Consider the following 21727-nt stretch of genomic DNA (forward strand, 5'->3'; position numbering starts at 1 on the left):
TGCCAAACCTTTGTCAAGCACTACAATGCGGAGTTACAACCACAAATGGCAGTTAAATCTTTACTGTGCAAAAAGGAAGCCTTATGTTAATTGTTCCCAGAAGCGCCAATAACTTCTCTGGGCTCAGAGGCATCTGGGATGGACCATCACATAGTGGAGATGTGTATTGTGATCAGATCAATCAGTATTCCAGGTCTTTTTTGGTAGAAAGGGTTGGCATGTGCTCCGGACCATCCGGACTGTTACCAGCAACAAGTCCAAAAGCCAGGGACTGTGATGGTATGGGGTTGTGTCAGTGTCCTTTACAAAGGTAACTTACACTTCTGTGATTGGCAGCATTAATGCAGAAAAGTACACTGAAATTTTGGCGCACCATATGCTGCCTTCAAGACGACATCTTTCCCAGGGATAATTCAACAAGACAACGCAGAACCACATTCTGCACACCTTCTGGGGTTGTAGTTTAATCATTTCTTATTTAATGTCTTATGGTATTTTATTTAAGTGATTTTTACAGGTCCTCTGTTTTTATTTAAAGCCATCATTAGACAGATCCAAGTGTAAAATTTGACCTGATGTGACGGCTAGAAGAATGAGCTGATGTGGATAAACCGGTTGGTGCTTACCACACGGCAACATTGCTGCATGTTTAGTTCTTATGAAGAATGACTACCAAAAAAAAAAGATCACAGTTAAAATTTCTGACCAAGAGCATGAAACCTTCCTGAGCCAAAACACCGATACTGTACAACTGTACATTATCTGTACAGAATTTAATCACATGAAGAAAAGAAACAAATTTTATTTTTATAACGTTTTTACAGTTTATATTATTTGGGCCGAAATGGACAGGTATGGATGAGCATCATGATTGTAAAGCATGCAGAAAGATTAGAAAAGAAAATGAACAAGCCGTCATTAAGAGACAACCTTATTAGGGTGATTTCTGTTATCATTGTGTTGACCGACATTGTGTCTAGCCCCACCTACATGCCGCAGTTTGGTTCTGGTGACAATGAGAACATTCAGGAAGATGATAATTTATGGAGCTGCAGCGTCTTTTGGAAAAGAAAGGTGATGTCTATGTCTAGCAGTTAAACTGCATTTTTTAAATTTGTCGTTTTGGAGGAAGTTTCCCCTTTTTGAAAATCTTCTAAACAGAATCTCTAAGAAAACTGGAATCATTGACCATCCAAAGAACTGTTGAGGAACCTTCTAGTGATTCGGTGTAACATTAACGGTAGAACCATTTTAGATTTCTTTTTACAGCCGTACTAGTGTATCATTACAGTTCTATCTCTCTCCATCTCATTGCTCCTCTCCCCAGCGCTGCAGATGTTTTTGAGCTCTGGAGAGGAAAAAAAGGACGTTTCAGGCATGCTTTGCATTTTTAGACCCTTTCGTGGAGCCGAGCTGGCACTTTCCTCCTCCAGCCTGCAGAAGATTTATTTTTTTAAGAAGCAATTGTCCTTGAGAACCTGCTCAGAGACTATGTTTGTGCTCTGTGTTTAATCCTGAGATGGGCTGAGGTTTCGTTCTGACATATAAAATGGCCAAGTCAGGTTGGCAGAAGTGAAGCATTTCTGCTGAGCTGTGCATTTGCAGGACACGTTTTTTTTTTTGTCAGCACTTCTCCAGAGAAACATCATTCCTTGTACATACCACATCATTAGCATTTGCATTAGCATCTGTCTTTTATACATGTATCATAGCTGAAACTGAAAAGATTTCAGGGATATGAGGTTATAGCCAATGGACTGATATTTCACCAGACACTTTGCGTGTGTGCGTGTGCGCACGCACACACACACACGGCCGACTCTTAAAATGGCTGCTGTCCTTGAATCTCAAAGGACCTGCACTGCTCTTCACTTGTCACAGCAACAAAGACCTGGAAAATTTCTCTTATTAGCCATTAGCAGTTAGCACTGCACAGAGGCAGATGGTTCTCCTCTGATGATTATTTTTTTCACCTTCAAGTCCTTTGCTGTCACACACACACACAAAAACACATTTCTCGATGCCATTTTCCAAGCAGAATTTGGGGACCATAAGATGGACAACAAAAAATGCTTCGACTTAGGATTTCAGTTGTAGTGTTTCATTTGTAGCTATCGATTTTCTTGGTAGGATGAGGGGAAACCATTTACACTATATGGTCAAACATTTGTGGACGTTTGATCATCGCATTCGTATGTGTTTCTTCCCAAACTGTTGCTACAAAATTGGAAGCCCACATTTGTGTATGATGTCTTTTGCATACTGTAAAATTACAATTTCCCTTCCCTGGAACTAAGAGACCCAAACCTGTTCCAGCATGACACTGTCCCTGTGCACTAAGCAAGGTCCATGAAGACGTTTTGCTAAGGTTGGAGTGGAAGAACTCCTGCACAGAACCCTAACCTCAAGCCCTTTGAACACCTTTGAGATTAACTGGAATGCACCCCAGGCCTCTCCACTTGACATCAGTGCCCAAACTCATTAATGCTCTTGTGGCTGAACGAACAATAATCTCCACAGCCATGCTGTATGATCTAGAGGAAAGCCTTCCCAGGAGAATGGGGGTTATTATACCAGCAAAGGGGGAGCTAATGGGATGTTCAACAAGCACATATGGGTGTGATTATCAGGTTTCCAAAAACTTTTGGCCATCTAGTGTAACCAAAAATTATTGCTAGGCCTGCTATTCAGTTTCTGATTAGTTTAGCTTCGTAAAAGCACTTCAACTTTTCAGCATTACTTGAGAGATACAAAATCACACCATTTGTGCATACTAGTTTGAGCTTGCTAAAAATAAAACAGCAAAAAGCACAAAAATAAAAGTTATACAATGTAATCTTCCCTCCTGACTCATTGAATGTAAATTATTCCATGAAAAAGAGCTCTACCCACGAAGTTTCAGAAGGAAAGAAGGGGTTTGGTCTCTGTCCCTGTCATTCCCAATTAAGAAGATGTGTCCTTGGAGTGTCTTTCCCAGTGAAGGAAGTGTAGGCTTTTTGCCAGTCAGTCCTAGTGAAAGGGGTGTGGCTTCTCTACCTGTCAGTCTCCATGAAGGTGGCATGGCCTTTGTACGTGCCAATAGATAGTTTTCACATGACGTCACAGAGTCGGGGATTCCCTACTGGCGGCCATCTTGGGGGTCCAGCTTACCATACGGGTGACTGAGCACACATTGTAACGTGCAAGTAGAAAGTCTTCAAAAGAACCCAAGCAGACTATTTAAAGCTAGCAATGGTGCACACCTGTTGTATTCACGGCTGTCGTAATAGGTCAGATGATGAAGTCAAGCGGAGCTTTTATGGAATTCCCACTGTACGGGAGCACGAAGGCGAGCAAACAAACTCAGCATACAAAGGAGAAATTTATGGCTTGCGAGAATCAACCGCAAGGATTATCAGCCTTCCAAACACAGCAAAGTCTGCTCCGATCATTTTATAAGTGGTAAGTTGTTTAAATAAACAATCAATTGTGTTTAAGTTTGTTTTTGGAAACCAAAACATCATGTGAACAATCTCTGGATAATGCCTAACTGGAACCGCTGAGTGTACGTTTACATTGTAATGTACACTTAATAATCGCTCGTTTGTCACGTTTCTATTTGAAACTTGTCACTTCACTCACGCAAGGGTCATTTTTGAAAAACATTTTAGGTCTATTCTGTATGATTTGATTTGTGTTTGGGATGCAAACAGCGCGCCTTTTGGCGGATGCCGCCTGAATCGCGCAGATCCGTTTTTTTTAGGGGGGGCGTTGGAATGTCTGATTATAATTTCAAAGTAAATTCTGCATTAAAATTACTAAATAAGCAAATCCGTTACAGTCCATGAAACAGGAAGTATAAGGATGGGAAAAAAACAGTTTAAATCAGGAAGCTGCGCACATTTGCGCAGCCCGAACGGTGTGCAGGACTGTGCAAATGTGTGCAGCTTTGCGATTTAAACTGTTTTTTTCTCATCCTTATACTTCCTGTTTCATGGACTGTAACGGATTTGCTTATTTAGTAATTTTAATACAGAATTTACTTTGAAATTATAATCAGGCACTCCAACGCCCCCCCCCCCCCCCCCCCCCCAAAAAAAAAAATCGGATCTGCGCGATTCAGGCGGCATCCGCCAAAAGGCGCACTGTGAATATATAAAGTTGTATATATCAGACAGCCTTTAAAGTTTGATGAAGTCAGTTGCAGGCTTTGGAGCAGGCTTTGGCAGTTTCAGGCTTTGGCAGCCCTGCATAGTCACTTGAAAATGCATCTTTGTCCACTTCGTAGGGGTCAGTTCCCCCAATCAAGGCCAGTATGGCTGCATACCGTTGTCGTGAGATGTCGTCTAATGTATCTATATACTTCTGTTTGCTTGATTTTGCCGACATTGATCATTATTTTAGAAAACTGACTATATAACTTCATAAATTCGTCCGAGATAACGTAGCCGGTAGTGGCGATGGTCCGTTTTGTTAGCCCCCCAAGATGGCGGCCGGGGGGCGTTCCCCGGAATGCCGTGACGTCAGTGAAAACTATCTCTAGGTGCTTTCAGACCAAACAGTTCTCGGACATACTGAGAGGAACTACCACTAGGGGGCTCCCTCAAAAACTACACAGCTGCAAGGGTTTTTTTTTCCTTTTTTTTCCTGTTTGCATTCACACCGCCAACAGGGATACTGAAGTGATGTAAGCCAGGCTTGCTGACATTAGCAGGAAATGCCGCCGAAGATTTTTATATTTTGCACGGACGTGTCAAAATTGCACTGTCTTTCCTCTGCATCTAGACTCAATAAACACGGGACTTCTCCGTCGGTCCATTTGTCCGTGTTTTAATTTTTTTTAATGCTAACATTAAAAGCTGTTGTTTACACAGCTAAGATGTTACACAGATTTTTAAAAATGGCAGTTGCCGCTGCTGCACTGGCTCATGTTCAGCCAATCAATGTAGACTTACATCTGGACCAATCACCATACGCGTACACCACTCATGGTTCCTGTTTTGCTGGGAGAGTACCTACCCTGAAATAGGAGCTAAAAAAAGCCCTTCAGCACAGCATTTTAAGAAGTTTCCTGCAATGCAGACACACAAAGAGGAATTTCTTCCAGCGGTTCTAAGAACTATGGAAAAGGGTTCTCTGGTCTGAAAGCACCTCAGATCAGTGGTAGAGGCATGGCCTCTGAACTTGTCAATCCCAGTAAAAAGAGCGTGCCCTCTGTGTCTGTTCATCACAGTGAAAGGGGTGTGGTCTCTCAGACGGAGAGTAGTGAAGGAGTGTGAGTGAAACTCCAATTAGTTGATTTTGGTAAAGTTTTTAAATAAACGTTCTGAATAAAATTAACGTTTCTCTGACAGTGAACACACTGTCCTGCACACTGTTTTTATTTTGTTTACAGCTCTACACTTCCTCAGACCTTCACTCATCACTCAGCCTTGGACCACTTGAGCAATGAGTCCTTCGCTTACTGTCCTTGACTATAAGAAACGCTGCACTTTTGTTTATCAACCGTCAAGTCAGTTTGCCTCCGAGGTCTGGAGTGTGTAAGGTTCTGGAATTAATTAGATAGATAGATAGATAGATAGATAGATAGATAGATAGATAGATAGATAGACAGACAGACAGACAGACAGACAGACAGACAGACAGACAGACCTTTATTGATCCCTTTGGGAGGGTTCCAATTCCAGCAGCATCATTACAAGATAAACAGAGAATAGAAAATGGAGAAAAACTTCTAGATAAATTAAGTATTAACATATAGAAATATAAAAAATAAAATATGAAAAAAGTTTAGCAGGAGAGGTATTGCACATTACATTGCACATTTATATAGCACATTGTTCAGTATTGCTTTTTGTCAGGCTTGGCTACTGCTCCTTCCCGTCCTCTGTCCTCCTGTTACCCCTCCTCCCCCCCAGAGAGGAGTTGTACAGTCTGATGGCGTGAGGGACAAAGGAGTTTCTAAGTCTGTTAGTCCTGCACTTGCGAAGGAGCATTCTGTCACTGAACAGGCTCCTCTGGTTGCTGATGACGGTGTGCAGAGGGTGACTAGCATCGTCCATGATGTTCAGTAGTTTGTCCATAGTCCTCTTCCCTGCCACCGTCACCATGGAGTCCAGCTTCATGCCGACCACAGAGCCGGCCCGCCTGATCAGTTTGTCCGTAAGAAGGGATCAGCGTTTTGTTTCTCCACGTTCAAGGCCTTCTGTGGAATTGTGTCCTTACTCCGACTCACAGCAAGGCTGCACATCACACGAACCTTAAAAATACATTTTTAATGTCGAGCTGATGGTCTTGTTAGCTTGTAGTACTTTTTAGTACTTAGAGTAATTCTACTAATTTGTGCTTGCGCAATGATAAAGCCTGTGAAATTGTACGCTGTACATCACTTGTACACTATTACTGTATTGCACTGTAGTGTCGAATAATTATCTACAATCTCTCCTATTTCAGTGTAAAGAGGGTGCAGCTAATCTAGAATAAAAGCTACACTTTTACCAATCATAAGGCGATAGCTCAGCTTTTTGTTATATATAGTTATAATTTTAAAGTGTGACCTAATGCCCTTGTGTTAGTACTGATTTAACATTCGTTATACCACAGTGCTGTTGAATTTTTTTTATTCTGATTGGAAAGTGTGGACTATTTTTCTATAACAGCAGCTTTGACAGTAGTGCATCTACAAATCACAGGTTTATATTAGGGTTGCAACAAGTAATCAGTGAAATCAGTAAAATTTGATGATAAAAAATACTTGGCAATGAATTTCCTCACAGGCTGTGTTTTGAAGCATGCTGTGGCAGGCTACGCCACTTCATTTAGACAAAATAACATTATTTGATTGAAATGGAGGCATGCGTTTCAACAGAACTAACCTCCTCTACTGCGCTGTTGGCCTCATGACATAGCTTGTGCTCATTCGTTAGTGATCAGTAGGCATGTAGCGATATATCGTGCGGTGATAAATTGTAATACAAATTTATGATGATTTGAATTGTTGAAATAAGAAAATTAATAATGATTATTATCAGGCTGTGTAATCACTTAGTTTTTCCTAGCTGTAATTGTATCGTTTAGATGGCAGAGAGGGCAATAACCCACAGTAGCGAGAATGCATGTGACTTCACCCTAGACAGAAATAACACAGCTCTAATGCAGAGAAAACACACAAAAGAACAGATCTAAAATGGGAAAGAGCTGTTGTGCAGTTGACTGTACAAACAGATTTAACAAGAAACCGGACCTATCTTTTTACAGACTGCCGAAAGCTAAAGAAAAGAGAAGCAAATGGGGATAATGTTCATAAAAGTTTCTTAAGGAAAGGTATATTTGTTATTACCGTTTTCATTTTTATGCCTCCGCCACCTTAAGGTGCAGGAGGCATTATGTTTTCGGGTTGTTCGTGCGTGCGTCCATCCCGAAACCTTGTGAATACGATATCTCAAAGGCTAATGAAAGGAATTTCACCAAACTTTCACCATTTGTGCGCTTTAGGACAAACATGAACTGATTAGATTTTGAGGTTAAAAGGTCTAAGGGCAAGGTCACTGTGAGGTCAAATGTCTGTCCGCAAACCTTGTGAACGCAATATCTCCAAGGTAAATGAAAGGAATTTCACCAAACTTTCACCATTTGTGCATTTGGGGACAAAGATAAACTCATTAGATTTTGAGGTTAAAAGGTCACAGGTCAAGATTACTGTGAGGTCAAATGTCCATCCCCAAACTTTGTGAACACCATATCTCAAAGACTAATGCAAGGAATTTCACCAAACTTTCACGATTTGTGCACTTTGGGACAAAGATGAAATGATTAGATTTTGAGATCAAAAGGTCTAGGGTCAAGGTCACTGTGAGGTCAAATGTCTGTCCGAAAACCTTGTGAACACAATATCTCCAAGGCAGATGAAAGGAATTTCACCAAACTTTCACCATTTGTGCGCTTTGGGACAAACATGAACTGATTAGATTTTGAGGTTAAAAGGTCACAGGTCAAGATTACTGTGAGGTCAAATGTCTATCCCCAAATCATAACTTAATAAGGCTACCAGGCGGAGGCATCCCCATCGACGCCGTTGGCGTCGAGTTCTATCTAGTTAATAAAAGGAATATTTTAGTTAATAGGCTGTTATATTTTTCTCTAACCTTTACAAATGTGTGTAAATAATTATTGTTGGCTATTAAGAAAATGAAACAAAAGGTTTTCATTTAACAAACTGAATATTATATTGATAATTTTTAGCATTTTTTGGTAATAAAATGTTTTTCATTTAATTTTTTTTTTCAAAATATCAGAAAATTGAATCATGAATTGTGTTAGCTCTGCGTTGATATGGTGACTTGTCCAGGGTGTACCTTGCTTCTTGCCCATCGTCAGCTGGGATAGGCTCTAGTTTGCCTGCGACCCTGCACAGGATAAACGGTTATGGATAGTGGATGGATGAATGGTTACAGATAATGGATGGATGACTCATGAATTGGGTGAATCGTTAAATGACTACGTAGTCAGTTGTTACATTACTATGTAGTTTACTTTTTGACCAACAGGGAACAAGTTCTTGAACCGGTTCCATTCAGAAACTTTGAACCAGCCTGTGTTTTCACCAGTTTTGAGTGGATCTGTTGTAACCAAGGATGTGTCATGAACGGCAGGCGTTGCACAATTCACAACGGGAGTAAACAGCAGCAAGATGGCAGTGCACATTGATTACCTGCGAGCTTTTGTTCTGTTATTGCAGATATTTGTTTTCAGTCCTTTTTTTTCTTTTTTTCAGATGTATCCTTTTCTGTTGCCTTCTCCATTGCTGTGCTCTGTTTCCTCTCCTAACTAGCGACATGCCTACGGATGTCATCATGGTTTGTACTGGAAAAACCATCTATATTTTGGTTCCAGCTGTGAACCAACTTTTCAGGTTCCAAGCCACTTTATTTTTGGTCAAAATGCTCTGGGCGGTTCAAAGTTTGGTACATGAACCAGCACAGAACCCACTCCCTGTTGGTGGCAGCATGAGGTACCTGCTTGAACCTTGCTTCTTAAGTGCTTTGAGTTGTGCTCAATGACTATATATGAGTGGATATCAGAGGGATTTAAAAGTAAAGCCAAAATGTCTCGGAGGCTTTCTTGTGGCCCATTCCCATGTTAGTGAATGGAGAAGGAGCCAAACTTACTTTTTAAATGGCATATCCATAAAGTATTTTTATTAGCTTACCGGCCAAAGGGGCGATGAGCTACTGCCATCACGCAGTGTCCGTCGTCTGTCCGTCCGTCCACCTTTCCACAATTCACAAAAAAATGCTACTTGTCCCTGAGTTCATCTCATTATCTCTAGCTGCTTTATCCTGTTCTACAGGGTCGCAGGCAAGCTGGAGCCTATCCCAGCTGACTATGGGTGAAAGGCGGGGTACACCCTGGACAAGTCGCCAGGTCATCACAGGGCTGACACATAGACACAGACAACCATTCACACTCCAATTCACACCTACGGTCAATTTAGAGTCACCAGTTAACCTAACCTGCATGTCTTTGGACTGTGGGGGAAACCGGAGCACCCGGAGGAAACCCACGCAGACACGGGGAGAACATGCAAACTCCGCACAGAAAGGCCCTCGCCGGCCACGGGGCTTGAACCCGGACCTTCTTGCTGTGAGGCGACAGCGCTAACCACTACACCACCGTGCCACCCTGTCCCTGAGTTTTCAGTGGATTTAGATTCTGATTGTTTTGTTTGTAAGATCTAATCAGTTTGCACAAAAGTTACTCCCTGGTTTTGTGATTTCTCATTAACAAGTTGCTAATTAAGCAGATTAACGAACTTTTGGGAAAATCGCTACTCCTTCCTCAGTTTTCAATGGATTTTGATTCTGATTGCTTTGTTTGAAAGATCAAATTGTTCTATTTGTTCTCATGAAGAGCAACTTGGCTAATTATAAACGAGTCTGGTTTCTCATGGTACGGCCATATAAGCTACTGTGTCGCTGACGCTCTGGTCAGGAATAGTGTTCATGTAATTTTTTTCATGTTCAGTTGACACATTTTTTTCTCTATATTAAATATGTTTTATTGGAGTTGCTTGATGATAAATAAAAGCTGTGGTTGATGCGGTGATTGACAGTTTTGGACATGCCATTTGAACCTAATGAACAAACACACTTTATATATATATATATATATATATATATATATATATATATATATATATTAGTGCTGTCAAGCGATTAAAATATTTAATCACGATTAATGTCGCGACAGTCATAGTTAATTCGCGATTAATCGCAATTTAATCGCACATTTTTGTCACATAAAAAACCATTGTAATTCTCTTATCAGCATAAAAAAGTGAATGGGCTTGCTTTGTACCAATGTTTTTTTTTTTTTATTGCAAAGCATAACACGTCTTGACACAGCCACCGCAAAGTGAAACCTAAGCCGAGCACCGGCGCGGGGCTAGCAAGAGAACCATGAGTGAAATGATCTACTGTTTGAGTTAGTCTACAACTCAGAGAGACAGGTTACATAGTGACGGTAGGCTTGACATGCTTGATTATAATATAAAGTACACTATTATATTAAGTTTAAGTTGTTCGTTGATAAATATTGCATTGAATCTGATCTTTACTGTTTCAGCTCACTTAACACATTTTGTACTTTTACACTTTCTGCCTGTTGATGCGTCGCGCTGTCCAATCAGAGGCGGCCAAATTTGCATATTACAGGAAGGATTTCTGGGATAGCATTGAGTTTACAGTTCAGAGGGATCTGGCTTCTTTAGACGCTGTCTTCTTAAAACTGAATAAATATTTAAAAAGAGCCAAATTAGCCAGTCTTTTGAACGGCTCTTTTCAAAGAACGGATCACAAAGATGCGGATCCCATCAAAGAGCCATAAATCCCATCTCTACTAGCGCGCCCTGCCCACGCTGGTTCTTGGGGGGCAGAGGACTCTGGCTGTGCGGGGCATTACAGTCTAGCTGCTATCGGTTTTCTAACCAAAGTCTCTGTTCCAAGTTCCTGGCAGTTTCAAAAGCTTATGAAAAACCTACATCATGCCACAGAGTGTTAATCTCGCGATAAAAAAATTATCGCCGTTAAAATTGAGTCAAGTTAACGCGTTAATAACGCGACATTTTTGACAGCACTAATATATATAGCATGCACCTGAACCTCTTGATAGTTTTGTAGCATTGCCATGGCTTGTTCTGTTGTAAACATGCTGTAACAGTAGGGAGTTCTCTGACAATTAAAAGTTTTGGAGTCACACACCAAAAATGATTCACCCCACGCACACACATGAGATGAACAAAATGAGTTTAGCATCGGAGAGTCAGTTAGTGAGACAGCCAGTGAGATATTTATTTTGCTTTTGCTTGGAATTTGTCTGGTCAGAATTGAACAAATAGGGGTTTGAAATGTAGATAAGACACATGGTGTATCTGCAAACGACTGTGTGAACTCAGACTTAGTAAAGCTCCAGAGTTCTGGGTTCGATCCTAAGCTCAGGTTAGTGCCTGTGAGGAGTTTCTCACATTACTTCATAACTAATTGATTATCAAAACAATTGTCAGTTGCAGCTCTAGTTTATACTAAAGGGGAACTGAAGTCATTTGTAAACTTGCTTTATTTCTGAATTAACGTGTTATTCAATTACGTTTTCGGTTTTATTTACCTTATATCGTGACTCGTATTGGCATATTATATTACACTTATCAGCTTTTTCGTTTTTTAGCCATGTTGAATGTCGTTCGTATGGTCCACGGCAGGCATCGCTTATCCGCGCGATCTTCACAAGACTTGTGCGAGACTTCAAACGTGAAGTGTCAGCGCCGCCATTTTGAAAACTGTTTACACAGCGGCCAGATCGCCATATCATTCCAATTTAGATTAATTTAGAGATTTGCCAGCTTCATCGGTGATGGAGTGTCAGTCCTGCGCGCTGTGGCACGTGCACCTGAAGGCGCACCTCGGGCTGCTCGCGCACCGAGAACAAGGCGCACCTGGGCTCAATTAAGGAACTATACGTTTGCCTATTTAGGGACTGTGCTGATGCATTTGCATCGTGAAGTATTACGATACGCATGTACGCATTACCAAGCCTTTCTACCCCTTGTCTTGATTCCTGTTTCACAATCCTTGTGCCTGTTTCTCGTTCTTGTCCTCGCTTAGCCTTTGATGTACTGTTTGCGCCTCGACTGACCCTTGTGTCTGTATTCTCGTTTTTGATCTAGCCTGCCGTTTTGGATTGTTTACCTGTGTATATATTGTCTCACTGTATAAATATTTTGCACTTTATTAAACTGTATACTTCTGTATACATCCGCCTCCCTCGCGTACATGACATGGAGATTATTCCATACGACCTCAAACCAACATGGCATAGAGAAGAGTTGGAAAGATGACAGGATAAGGACTAGTCTGTTGCGCTGGTATTTACGTCATTACTGTCGCACAGTTAAAACGTGCCAGATCAGGCGGCTGGTGGGTTTTCAAAATAATAAATACATGCATGTATTTTTGTAATAAATACATATTATACTGAGTGCATTTCCCACATAATTCTCACTAAGGTTTCAGACAGCACTACAAAATGGCCTCCCCACTATATAGTGCCCTATATAGTGAGCAGGGAGCGATTTCGGACACAGGGGAAACTTCCGGCTTGATCACGTCAGCATTCGAGGGAGGGCACGTGCGTCTTTTGACAACGTTGGCAGATGTTGGTCACTTTGATTTCCGCTGTACGTTTTACTTCCGTCCTACGAAGTCTCGCACAGGTCTCAACGAATCTCGTTTACGGCCATTGCTTTGACTTATGGACTGATATATTACATAGCATATTTCAAACACTCTTAACTTGCTATAGGGTAATTCCACCCCAAATCACCAGATTTAGAAAAATGTTCGCCACTGGCCATCTCAGATTTGCTTCATACTTTCTGGAAATATTGTCAGTGTGCCCAATAAATAGTGTACAAAATTTTAGGCTTGTACCTTCATTAGTTTCTGAGATATAGGGGCTTAAAAAAGGGGGCGTGGCCCCAATTTCACTGTTGAAACGCATGCTAGAGAAAACAGACCTAACTTCCATAAGTCATTACTTTTAAACTATTCATGCAAGATACATGAAATTTTCAAGGATTGTTCTTCAATGCCAGATGCCTTTAAATACTATAATAGAAAGTTCACAGTTCAATATATGCCAAGTTATGGCTTGCTGAAAATCATAAAAAAATGTCTTCTGTCATGCTTTGGAGCAAATTTGACGCCCCATATTGCCACATTAAAGCACACCAGATCTTTCAAATTTTCTTATTTATTACTTATGTTATAGTACTCTTTAGGCAACTAGGAATGTGTTCAAAAGGAATCAAACTTTCTGATTTATTAGGCTTTAAAAATAAAAAAAAATACATTTTGCACCTATAATTCAAATGCATATTACAAATGTACGCCAAGGTCTACCATAAAAAGAGCTATACCACTGGAAAGAGCTCGTTCTGATTAGCAAATGCACAAAATATGAAGTTGGTACCCTAAACCAAACTGTAAATATTAAGGTATCAAGTATGGCATGTTTTACGATAGACGGAAATGCTGTTTTAAGGCATATAATCTACTTGGATGCATCCAGAGATGCATAAAAACTGAAAAACCACAAAATTCATGAGGATTTTTATCACTATCCCTTAGAAGCACATATTTGAGCTTCCATTTGCCAGCCAGATACATCCCCAGCTGAAAAAGGTCATTTACTTCAGTGACAGATCAGCAGCCCAATACAAAAACTATAAAAATTTCACAAATCTAATAAAGCATCCAGACGATTTTGGACTTTTGGCAGAATGGCATTTCTTTGCCACTTCTCATGGTAAATCATCCTGTGATGGTATTGGAGACACTGTAAAGCGGTCAGCAGCTCAAGCTAGTTTACAGGCAGTCACGAGTGATCACATACTAACCCCATCTGATCTGTTTTTGTGGGCAGAAAAATATCAAGAACATCCATTTCATCTGGGTTGGTACAGGGGAAGTTATGGAGAGTGGAAAAGCATTGGAGACAAGATTTTCAAGGTCAGCTACTATTCCTGGAACAAGAGACAACCACTCATTCGTTCCAGTCATGTCCAACCAGCGGCAGGTCAGCAGGGTGTCAGGTGGTCCAAGGTTCATTGTGGATAAGAGTGGGAATCAGCCACAAGTAATGCATAAAACCCCTGTTAAATCAGCAGTCTCTCTGGCCGATACAATTCCTGGTAAATATGTTGTATGTTTGTATGACAGACAGTGGTGGATAGGCAACATTCATGCATTATCAGAGGAGGAACAAGATGTACAAGTAACATTTATGCATCTTCATGGTCCCTCTCATGCCCCTTTTCCACCAAAGCAGTTCCAGGGCTGGTTCGGGGCCAGTGCTTAGTTTGGAACCGGGTTTTCTGTTTCCACTGACAAAGAACTGGCTCTGGGGCCAGAAAAACCGGTTCCAGGTAAGGTATTAGGCAGAGACCCGTCCACCCGTAAATTTGACGGGCAATTGCCGATTTCAACGGGCAAGTATACACACAGACGGATACTGAAACGGACGATAATGCCGAAAATTTTCGCACATGAATACTCCCACATGTCATCCGATAAATCCAGTTATGTTCCACCCACACACGGACTGGCCATCGGGAGTAGCGGGAGTTTTCCCGGTGGGCTGGTGGTTCAGCGTGGGCCGGCGGAGAAAAAAAAAAAAAAACAGTTGCGCGCTGGCCTTTAATATGATAAGCAATGTTAACAGTTTCTTTAACAAACTGTTAACATTGCTTATTACAGTTGCGCGCTGGCCTTTAATATGATAAGCAATGTTAACAGTTTGTTAAAGAAACTGTTAACATTGCTTATCATATTAAAGGCCAGCGCGCAACTGTTTTTTTTTTTTTTTTTTTCTCCGCTGGCCCACACTGAACCACCGGCCCACTGGGAAAACTCCCGCTACTCCCGATGGCCAGTCCGTGTGTGGTTCCGCCATCATTTACAAATCGTAAGAAACACAGTTTAATACGAAAAATACTGAAAACTTGAAATGAAAAATCAGAATATTTCATCGTTTCCGCCATTTTGGCCCGCACTGAATCTTGTAACATGCGGACTGAATAAATCGCGAATTCTGATTGGTCGAAAATTGCCAAACACCCTGCGTTGTAGTTTCCTCTTTCTTGGCGGGAGAACCGCATTTTTTTTTTGCTGACTCACTCTTCTGGATCAAGATGAATCCCAACAAACGCCCCAAATTGAATGTGACAAAAACTGATTCGTTTTTCCACAAAAAGACAGAAAAGGTATGTGTGATACATTGATTAACAAGGGGGGTTCATTGGGGTATGGTAAAATAGAATACTGTTGGGTTTTTTTTTTTATTAAATACTGTAACTAGATCAAAAGATTATATACAATTCATTGTTGTTTATTTTCTTTTCACTTTTGTTACCAAATCAAACACCATACATACATCTGATACATTCAGGAGTGAAACTGAAAAAAATACAAAGTAAAAATATGCAATATTTCTGATCAAAAATTACACGCCATTTCACCCTGAAAATGTCCTAGAATGCAGGAAATGAAGTCTAAATTTCAAAAATTTTCTGGGGGGGCATGCCCCCAGACCCCCCTAGAGGGACTTCGCGCCTGCGGCGCTCGTCTTCGCACCTGCGGCGCTTATCAGGATTATATAAAATATTATTTTTGACTGGTAAATTTCTTTTTCTGCCTAATACCCTAGTTCCAGGCTAGCACCAACTCTTTGCTGGGCCAGAGGAAAGAACCGCTTACGTCAGCGGGGGGGAGGCGGAGTTGTTAAGACCAACAACAATAGCAAGACCGCGAAAGGTCGCCATTTTTAAGCGACAAGAAGCAGCAGCTGTACAAATGCGAAGTCATCCATTATTATTGTTGTTGCTTCTTCTTCTCCATGTTGTTGTTGCTTCGATGTTCGCGCCAAGGTTAATGCAAACGCAGTGACGTAACTGACGTATGCAGCGACGTAATGACGTGGCTCCCCTTAGCACCCCGAGCTATGGAAAAGCAAACTGGTTCTCAGCTGGCTCGCAAGTTGAACGAGTTGTGAACCAGCACCAGCACTGGCCCCGAACCAGCCCTGGAACTGATTTGGTGGAAAAGGGGTATCTGACTTACAGCTGGCCCAGCAGAGAGGATAACTGTTGGGTCCCTCTGGTGCATGTCATGAAAATCACTGATACCCCACTTACATCAACTGGCAGGCAGTATAAACTTCCATCTGACGTGGAAAAGCAAATCAATACACTGTTTAAGCTCTTCAAATAAAGTATTTTTAAGGTTATTTTTCCTACACTGTAGGTTTGTAATTGTATTGTAATATGCCTTAAAACAGCATTTCCGATTATCGTAAAACATGCCGCACTTGATACCTTAATATTTATAGCTTGGTTTAGGGTACCAACTTAATATTTTGTGCATTTGCTAATCAGAACGAGCTCTTTCCAGTGGTATAACTCTTTTTATGGTAGACCTTGTCATACATTTGCAATATGCATTTGAATTATCGGCGCAAAATGTATTTTTTTATTTTTCAAGCCTAATAAATCAGAAAGTTTGATTTATTTTGAACACACACCTAGTTGCCTAAAGAGTACTATAACGTGAGTAATAAATAAGAAAATTTGAAAGATCTGGTGTGCTTTAATGTGGCGATATGGGGCGTCAAATTTGCTCCAAAGCACGATAGAAGACATTTTTTATGATTTTCAGCAAGCCATAACTTGGCAAATATTGAACTGTGAACTTTCTATTATAGTATTTAAAGGCATCTGGCATTGAAGAACAATCCTTGAAAATTTCATGTATCTTGCATGAATAGTTTAAAAGTAATGACTTACGGAAGTTAGGTCCGTTTTCTGTAGCATGCGTTTCAACAGTGAAATTGGGGCCACGCCCCCTTTTTTAAGCCCCTATATCTCAGAAACTAATGAAGGTACAAGCCTAAAATTTTGTACACTATTTATTGGGCACACTGACAATATTTCCAGAAAGTATGAAGCAAATCTGAGACGGTCAGTGGCAAGGCCTCTGGTGATTTCACATGGATTGACCCTATAGCAGTGACAAAAAAAGCTGTCAGAATGCATTCTTACATTTTATAAAAGGAGATAAATAGAATTTTGCTTATAAAAAAATTTGCCTTCAGTTCTCCTTTAACACCTTTGTTCTAATACGTTATTGTTTCTATAGTAACAACTCATCAGGACTTGTATGGGAGAAGCGCCACAAAAACCCATTAAAAAGCCTGTATATTTATTGATATATATATATATATATATATAAAACAATGTTAATGCTTTGTGACAGTCACGTAAAAGGTGTAACTTTAAATTTTCTGACATAGGAAAGTCTTCAGTATAGGGAATTTTACCCTTTGTGGTTTCAAAGCTGTGTATTATTTTGTCTTATTAACAGAGAGAGCGCGAGAGAGAGAATGTTTCTGGTGAATAAAAGAATGTTTATAGCGGTTATGACATATGTGAAAACATTGGCAAATTGCTATGGGCCAAGAGGATGAAAACATTTAGGATGTGCTGTTATAAGAAAATAATCAACTTTGGGGTGGTAACAGTGACTCTGCTTCATCACACCACCCCGTCACTCAGTGTTTACTGTAGCAGCACCACACACTGTGTTTTACTACTTATTTATTGTGTGCTTTATTGCATCATATATGAAGTGTGTTGTTGGAGGTGTTGGAGGTTTACCAGTTTCTTTGTATTTATTGCTTTGCTTCAGTAAACATGTCAGGTTTTTTGAAAGCACAGTTGTCCATATTTTAGTGAAAATTTATCGGTGTGGCAGAGATTCAGTGAGACTGTTATTGATTATCTCTGGGTTCTGGGATAATTATGGCACCTCCGGTTGATTTGATGGCTCCGAGCAGTGCTCATCGCTCCAGAAGGACCTGAGGCAGTGTGACGAAGACGTGTGATGTAAATACGGAGACACGCCAGTGTTCTCCAGCTGCGGCTTTATCCCAAGGTCAGAAGAAAGACAGCGAATCCAGCCGTAATCCCTTCTCAGCAAGTGTTCCTGGAAACAAGCTGTCTTTTGTGTCAGAATATAAGACGCATCAAGCATGAGGAGGGTTTTCAGTGCCGTTTCCATCAGTGTTGTTCATATCGATCTTGGTGAGGTTGAAATGAAGATGCACTGGGGATTTAACATAGTTGTGATTGCCGTAGTGCTAAAATCTAGGGCTGGGGTGATGAGACGGGTCGCTGCAGTATGAGAGACATCTCTACACATCACCAAGTCCTTCGTTTGTTTGTTTGTTAATTAATTAATGATTTTATTTTCTCTTCTTTGCAGGTTTCCCTGATTTTCCAGGGAGTGTTCAGTGATGGAGGTGCTACAGTGCGATGGCTGCGATTTCCGTGCAGAGTCCTGCGATGAGCTCAAGGCTCACATTCAGGATGTTCATACCGTTTTCCTGCAGCCTACAGATGTCGGGAACGAATCGCCTCATAGGTCAAGATCCGATTCCTTGAACTCCTTCAGTCACACGGAGGAGGACGACGAGGATATCACTAATAATGAATGTGAATTTCCACACAAGGAAACAGGTACAGCTGCACCTAGAGGTCCAGCTCAGGATTTTTTTTAATTTTTTTTTCCCCACACCTGATGTATCATAAGTGTGGTGAAAGCACAAAGCCTGAAGGATCCTGTACATCTTTTCTCTTAACCATTCTGAGCAATGTAAAATTATACAAACATGGAGAATCCTCTTAGCTTCCTCTGCCTTCTCCAATTTCTCTATCATTTCTGCTTTCTCCATATTATCTACTTTCTTTTACTTTTACATTGTTTATTTTCTCCAACTTCTGTACTTTCTCCACTTTTTTACCTTCTCCAATTTCTCTACCTTATGTAGTTTCTACACCTGATCTACTTTCTCTAACTTCTCCAGTTTCTCCACCTTATCTAATGTCTCTAGCATGTATTTTTTTACTTCCTCCGCCTTCTCCACTTTATTTTCTCGCTTCTCCATGTTCTCTGTTTTTTCTACTATAGCCACCTTCTCCTTCCAGATTTTCTCTATGTTGTCCACATTCTCCACTTTTTCCACTTTCTTTTTCTCCACCTTCTGTATTTTGTCCACCTTGTCCATCTTCTACATCTTTTCCTTTCTTCTTCTCCTTCACCTTTTCCACTTTCTTTCACTTCTCCAGTTCCTCCACCAACTCCACGTTCTCTACCTTCTTCAATTTAATCCACCTTCTCCACTTGCTTTACTTTCTTGGTCTCCATCTCTACCGCCTCTACTTTCTCCACTTTCTTGGACTTTCTCCTTCTCAATTTTTATTGTACTTTGGCCTACAAATCCTCTCTTTTCTTTGTCTGGTGACATAATTAATATCAGTTGTTGATTCATGGGAAGTTTAAGGTGGGGTTTACATTAGACCGTATCAGCGGATCATCAGATTAACGTTTTTAAAATGATTAGCGTGCACACAGCAACGCCAATACACGATTTGCGTGCACACAGCAACGCCAATACACAGATACGCTCGGCTCCGCAGGCATCCTGCGCTCCAAATCACTCCGCCCTGAACAGCGAGTGCCCTCTGGAGGGTGCGCACTCCGGCCCTGCGCAGCTTACAGAGCGCGCGAGTATAGCGCACGAGCAGTGATTCGGGACTGAGCCGCTGTGTGTGTGATCCTAGTGCATATCGGGCATGCGCGTCACTTACCACTTGCAAGTGGAAGGATGGCAAGCCTAAAGACAATCATAACTACACAATGGGCAGTATTTGCATCAGTATTTGCAGTATTTTCATACTTTTATACTCTTTAATGAAAGGTGATACAAGGCGGAAGTCCGCGCCGTTTTTCAGCAGTCGCGTCACATGACCAACGCCAGCGAATCAGGAAGGTGGATGTCACAGTGACGTTGTCCAATGACGACGCCAGCTAGAGCTCAGCACAGCGTATCCGCGTATTCTCAATGTTTACACAGCACCGGACCAGACACGATCTGGATTGAATACGTGGACCCTGGCGGATTCCCGTTTCCCGGCGTTTCCAGGCGTTTTAATGTAAACGGACAGTGCATCCGCGAAGTAAACGAGACAGATACGGTCTAATGTAAACTTGGCCTAAATTGGTGTCTGAAATTAGTAACAAACACGAACACCGATAAAGTGGTGGGTGTTTTAAAAATAGAAAAGGACAGATGTTAAAAGTGATGTTCTCACAAGCGTCCCTGGCTATTGGCTCAGTTCCATTCACCTGGTTCTGGTGTTACGGGAACATTGCAACTCATGCTGTTTAAGTTGCAGCAGTAGAGCCAGCGTGAAAGTGACGTGTTAGTTTTAGGTGATAATGAGGTGTTAAACTGTGTCATGTAAACAGCACCTATTTTAATAAACATTACATTTCCTGTTTTGAGCAGAACACAGGTCTCCACAGCAGCATGATGTGTGTTCCACACCTTAGTTTTCGAGGAATTCCAGTTTGATCACATTTGTGAATGTGGTTCTAAATGTGAGCAACTGACTGCGAAAAAAAAGCATTGGTATTCTGAGCATTTGCACCACTGGTAGTGATGACAGTCTGGTTGGAAAAAATGTTCATACACTACATTTTGCTCCTGAGTTTGTAGAAATTTACTTATAAGGAGATTCACTGACAGCTTTTGATTGGATTCAAATTGTATATCTGGCAATGAGTTACTGAAATTTTATGGACAGATGACGTCAAGCGTAAGTTATTTATTTATTTATTTATTTATTTATTTCAAGTACACAAGTAGAATAGAGCAGCGTTTCTCAACCTTTTTTCAGTCACGGCACCCTTCAGAAGTATGCAAATTCTCAAGACACCCCCATATAAAATATACGCAGTCACGCTGACCATTCACTGACCCCGGCAGTGACGTTGTGACATGGGAAAGGGGGCCGTGAGACAAATTTTGATGATGCATGAGGCAGCAATGATCTGCATTAGTGTAACTATCGTTTTTTGGAATTTTAATTCATTTTATTTATTTCAATATTAGAATATATCATTTTTGACGGCACCCCTAATGAAGCCAGACAGCACCCCAGGGTGCCGCGGCACCCCGGTTGAGAAAGGCTGGAATAGAGTCAAACTCTGCCATTTCATAATAATGACCTGAAAACAAGCAATCCAAACAATAATTAAGACCATAATTAAGACTTTATTAAGATGTTTCCTTGACTGTTTACATCTGGTTACATTGTTTGCACATTACTGCCCTTATTGCTGTTACGTCCGACCATTGCCTTATTTTTGTATTACACTACCCATTTTCCACTACATTTAACTTTATTTTGTACTATACTGGGTGTTTTGGGGTTTTTTTTGCTTTTATTTTGCACTGTATTGCCTTTACTTTGTATTATTTCTTCTGCCTATTTATTTTATTTTTTTGTAATTGGCATTCATGGTGGACAGCAAACTAAGAATTTCATTGTGCAAGAGGACATGTCCTTACTGTGCATATGGCAATAAACACTTTGAACTTGAACTTTGAGACGAGGTGTTTCATTAGGACAAACAAAATGACACCCTGTGAAAGTAGGAAAAACTATTGTGTCTATAATAACCGGCATGCTGCGCTGGCTGAGCTGCATTACTGGAAAGTTGAACATACACAACACTTAAGAGGCAGTCATTCATATGCAGTCGTCATTTAGGCCCAATCCCAATTCTAATTTCTA

The 21727-nt window shown here is 40.9% G+C and overlaps 1 protein-coding gene across 4 annotated transcripts in view; it reads left to right on the forward strand.

The window, feature by feature from the left end:
• znf462 (zinc finger protein 462) overlaps positions 1–21727 on the forward strand; it is a 78068-nt gene that overhangs the window by 34238 nt on the left and 22103 nt on the right. For all 4 annotated transcript variants that reach the window (XM_060936018.1, XM_060936015.1, XM_060936017.1 and 1 more), the window contains exon 2: positions 18351–18604. In XM_060936018.1, the coding sequence (XP_060792001.1) occupies positions 18382–18604 (223 nt within the window). In that variant the 5' untranslated portion in view covers positions 18351–18381. The remainder of the gene's footprint in view (positions 1–18350; positions 18605–21727) is intronic.

This window comes from Neoarius graeffei, chromosome 12 (genome assembly GCF_027579695.1).
Source record: "Neoarius graeffei isolate fNeoGra1 chromosome 12, fNeoGra1.pri, whole genome shotgun sequence".
Classification (NCBI taxonomy): Eukaryota; Metazoa; Chordata; class Actinopteri; order Siluriformes; family Ariidae; genus Neoarius; species Neoarius graeffei.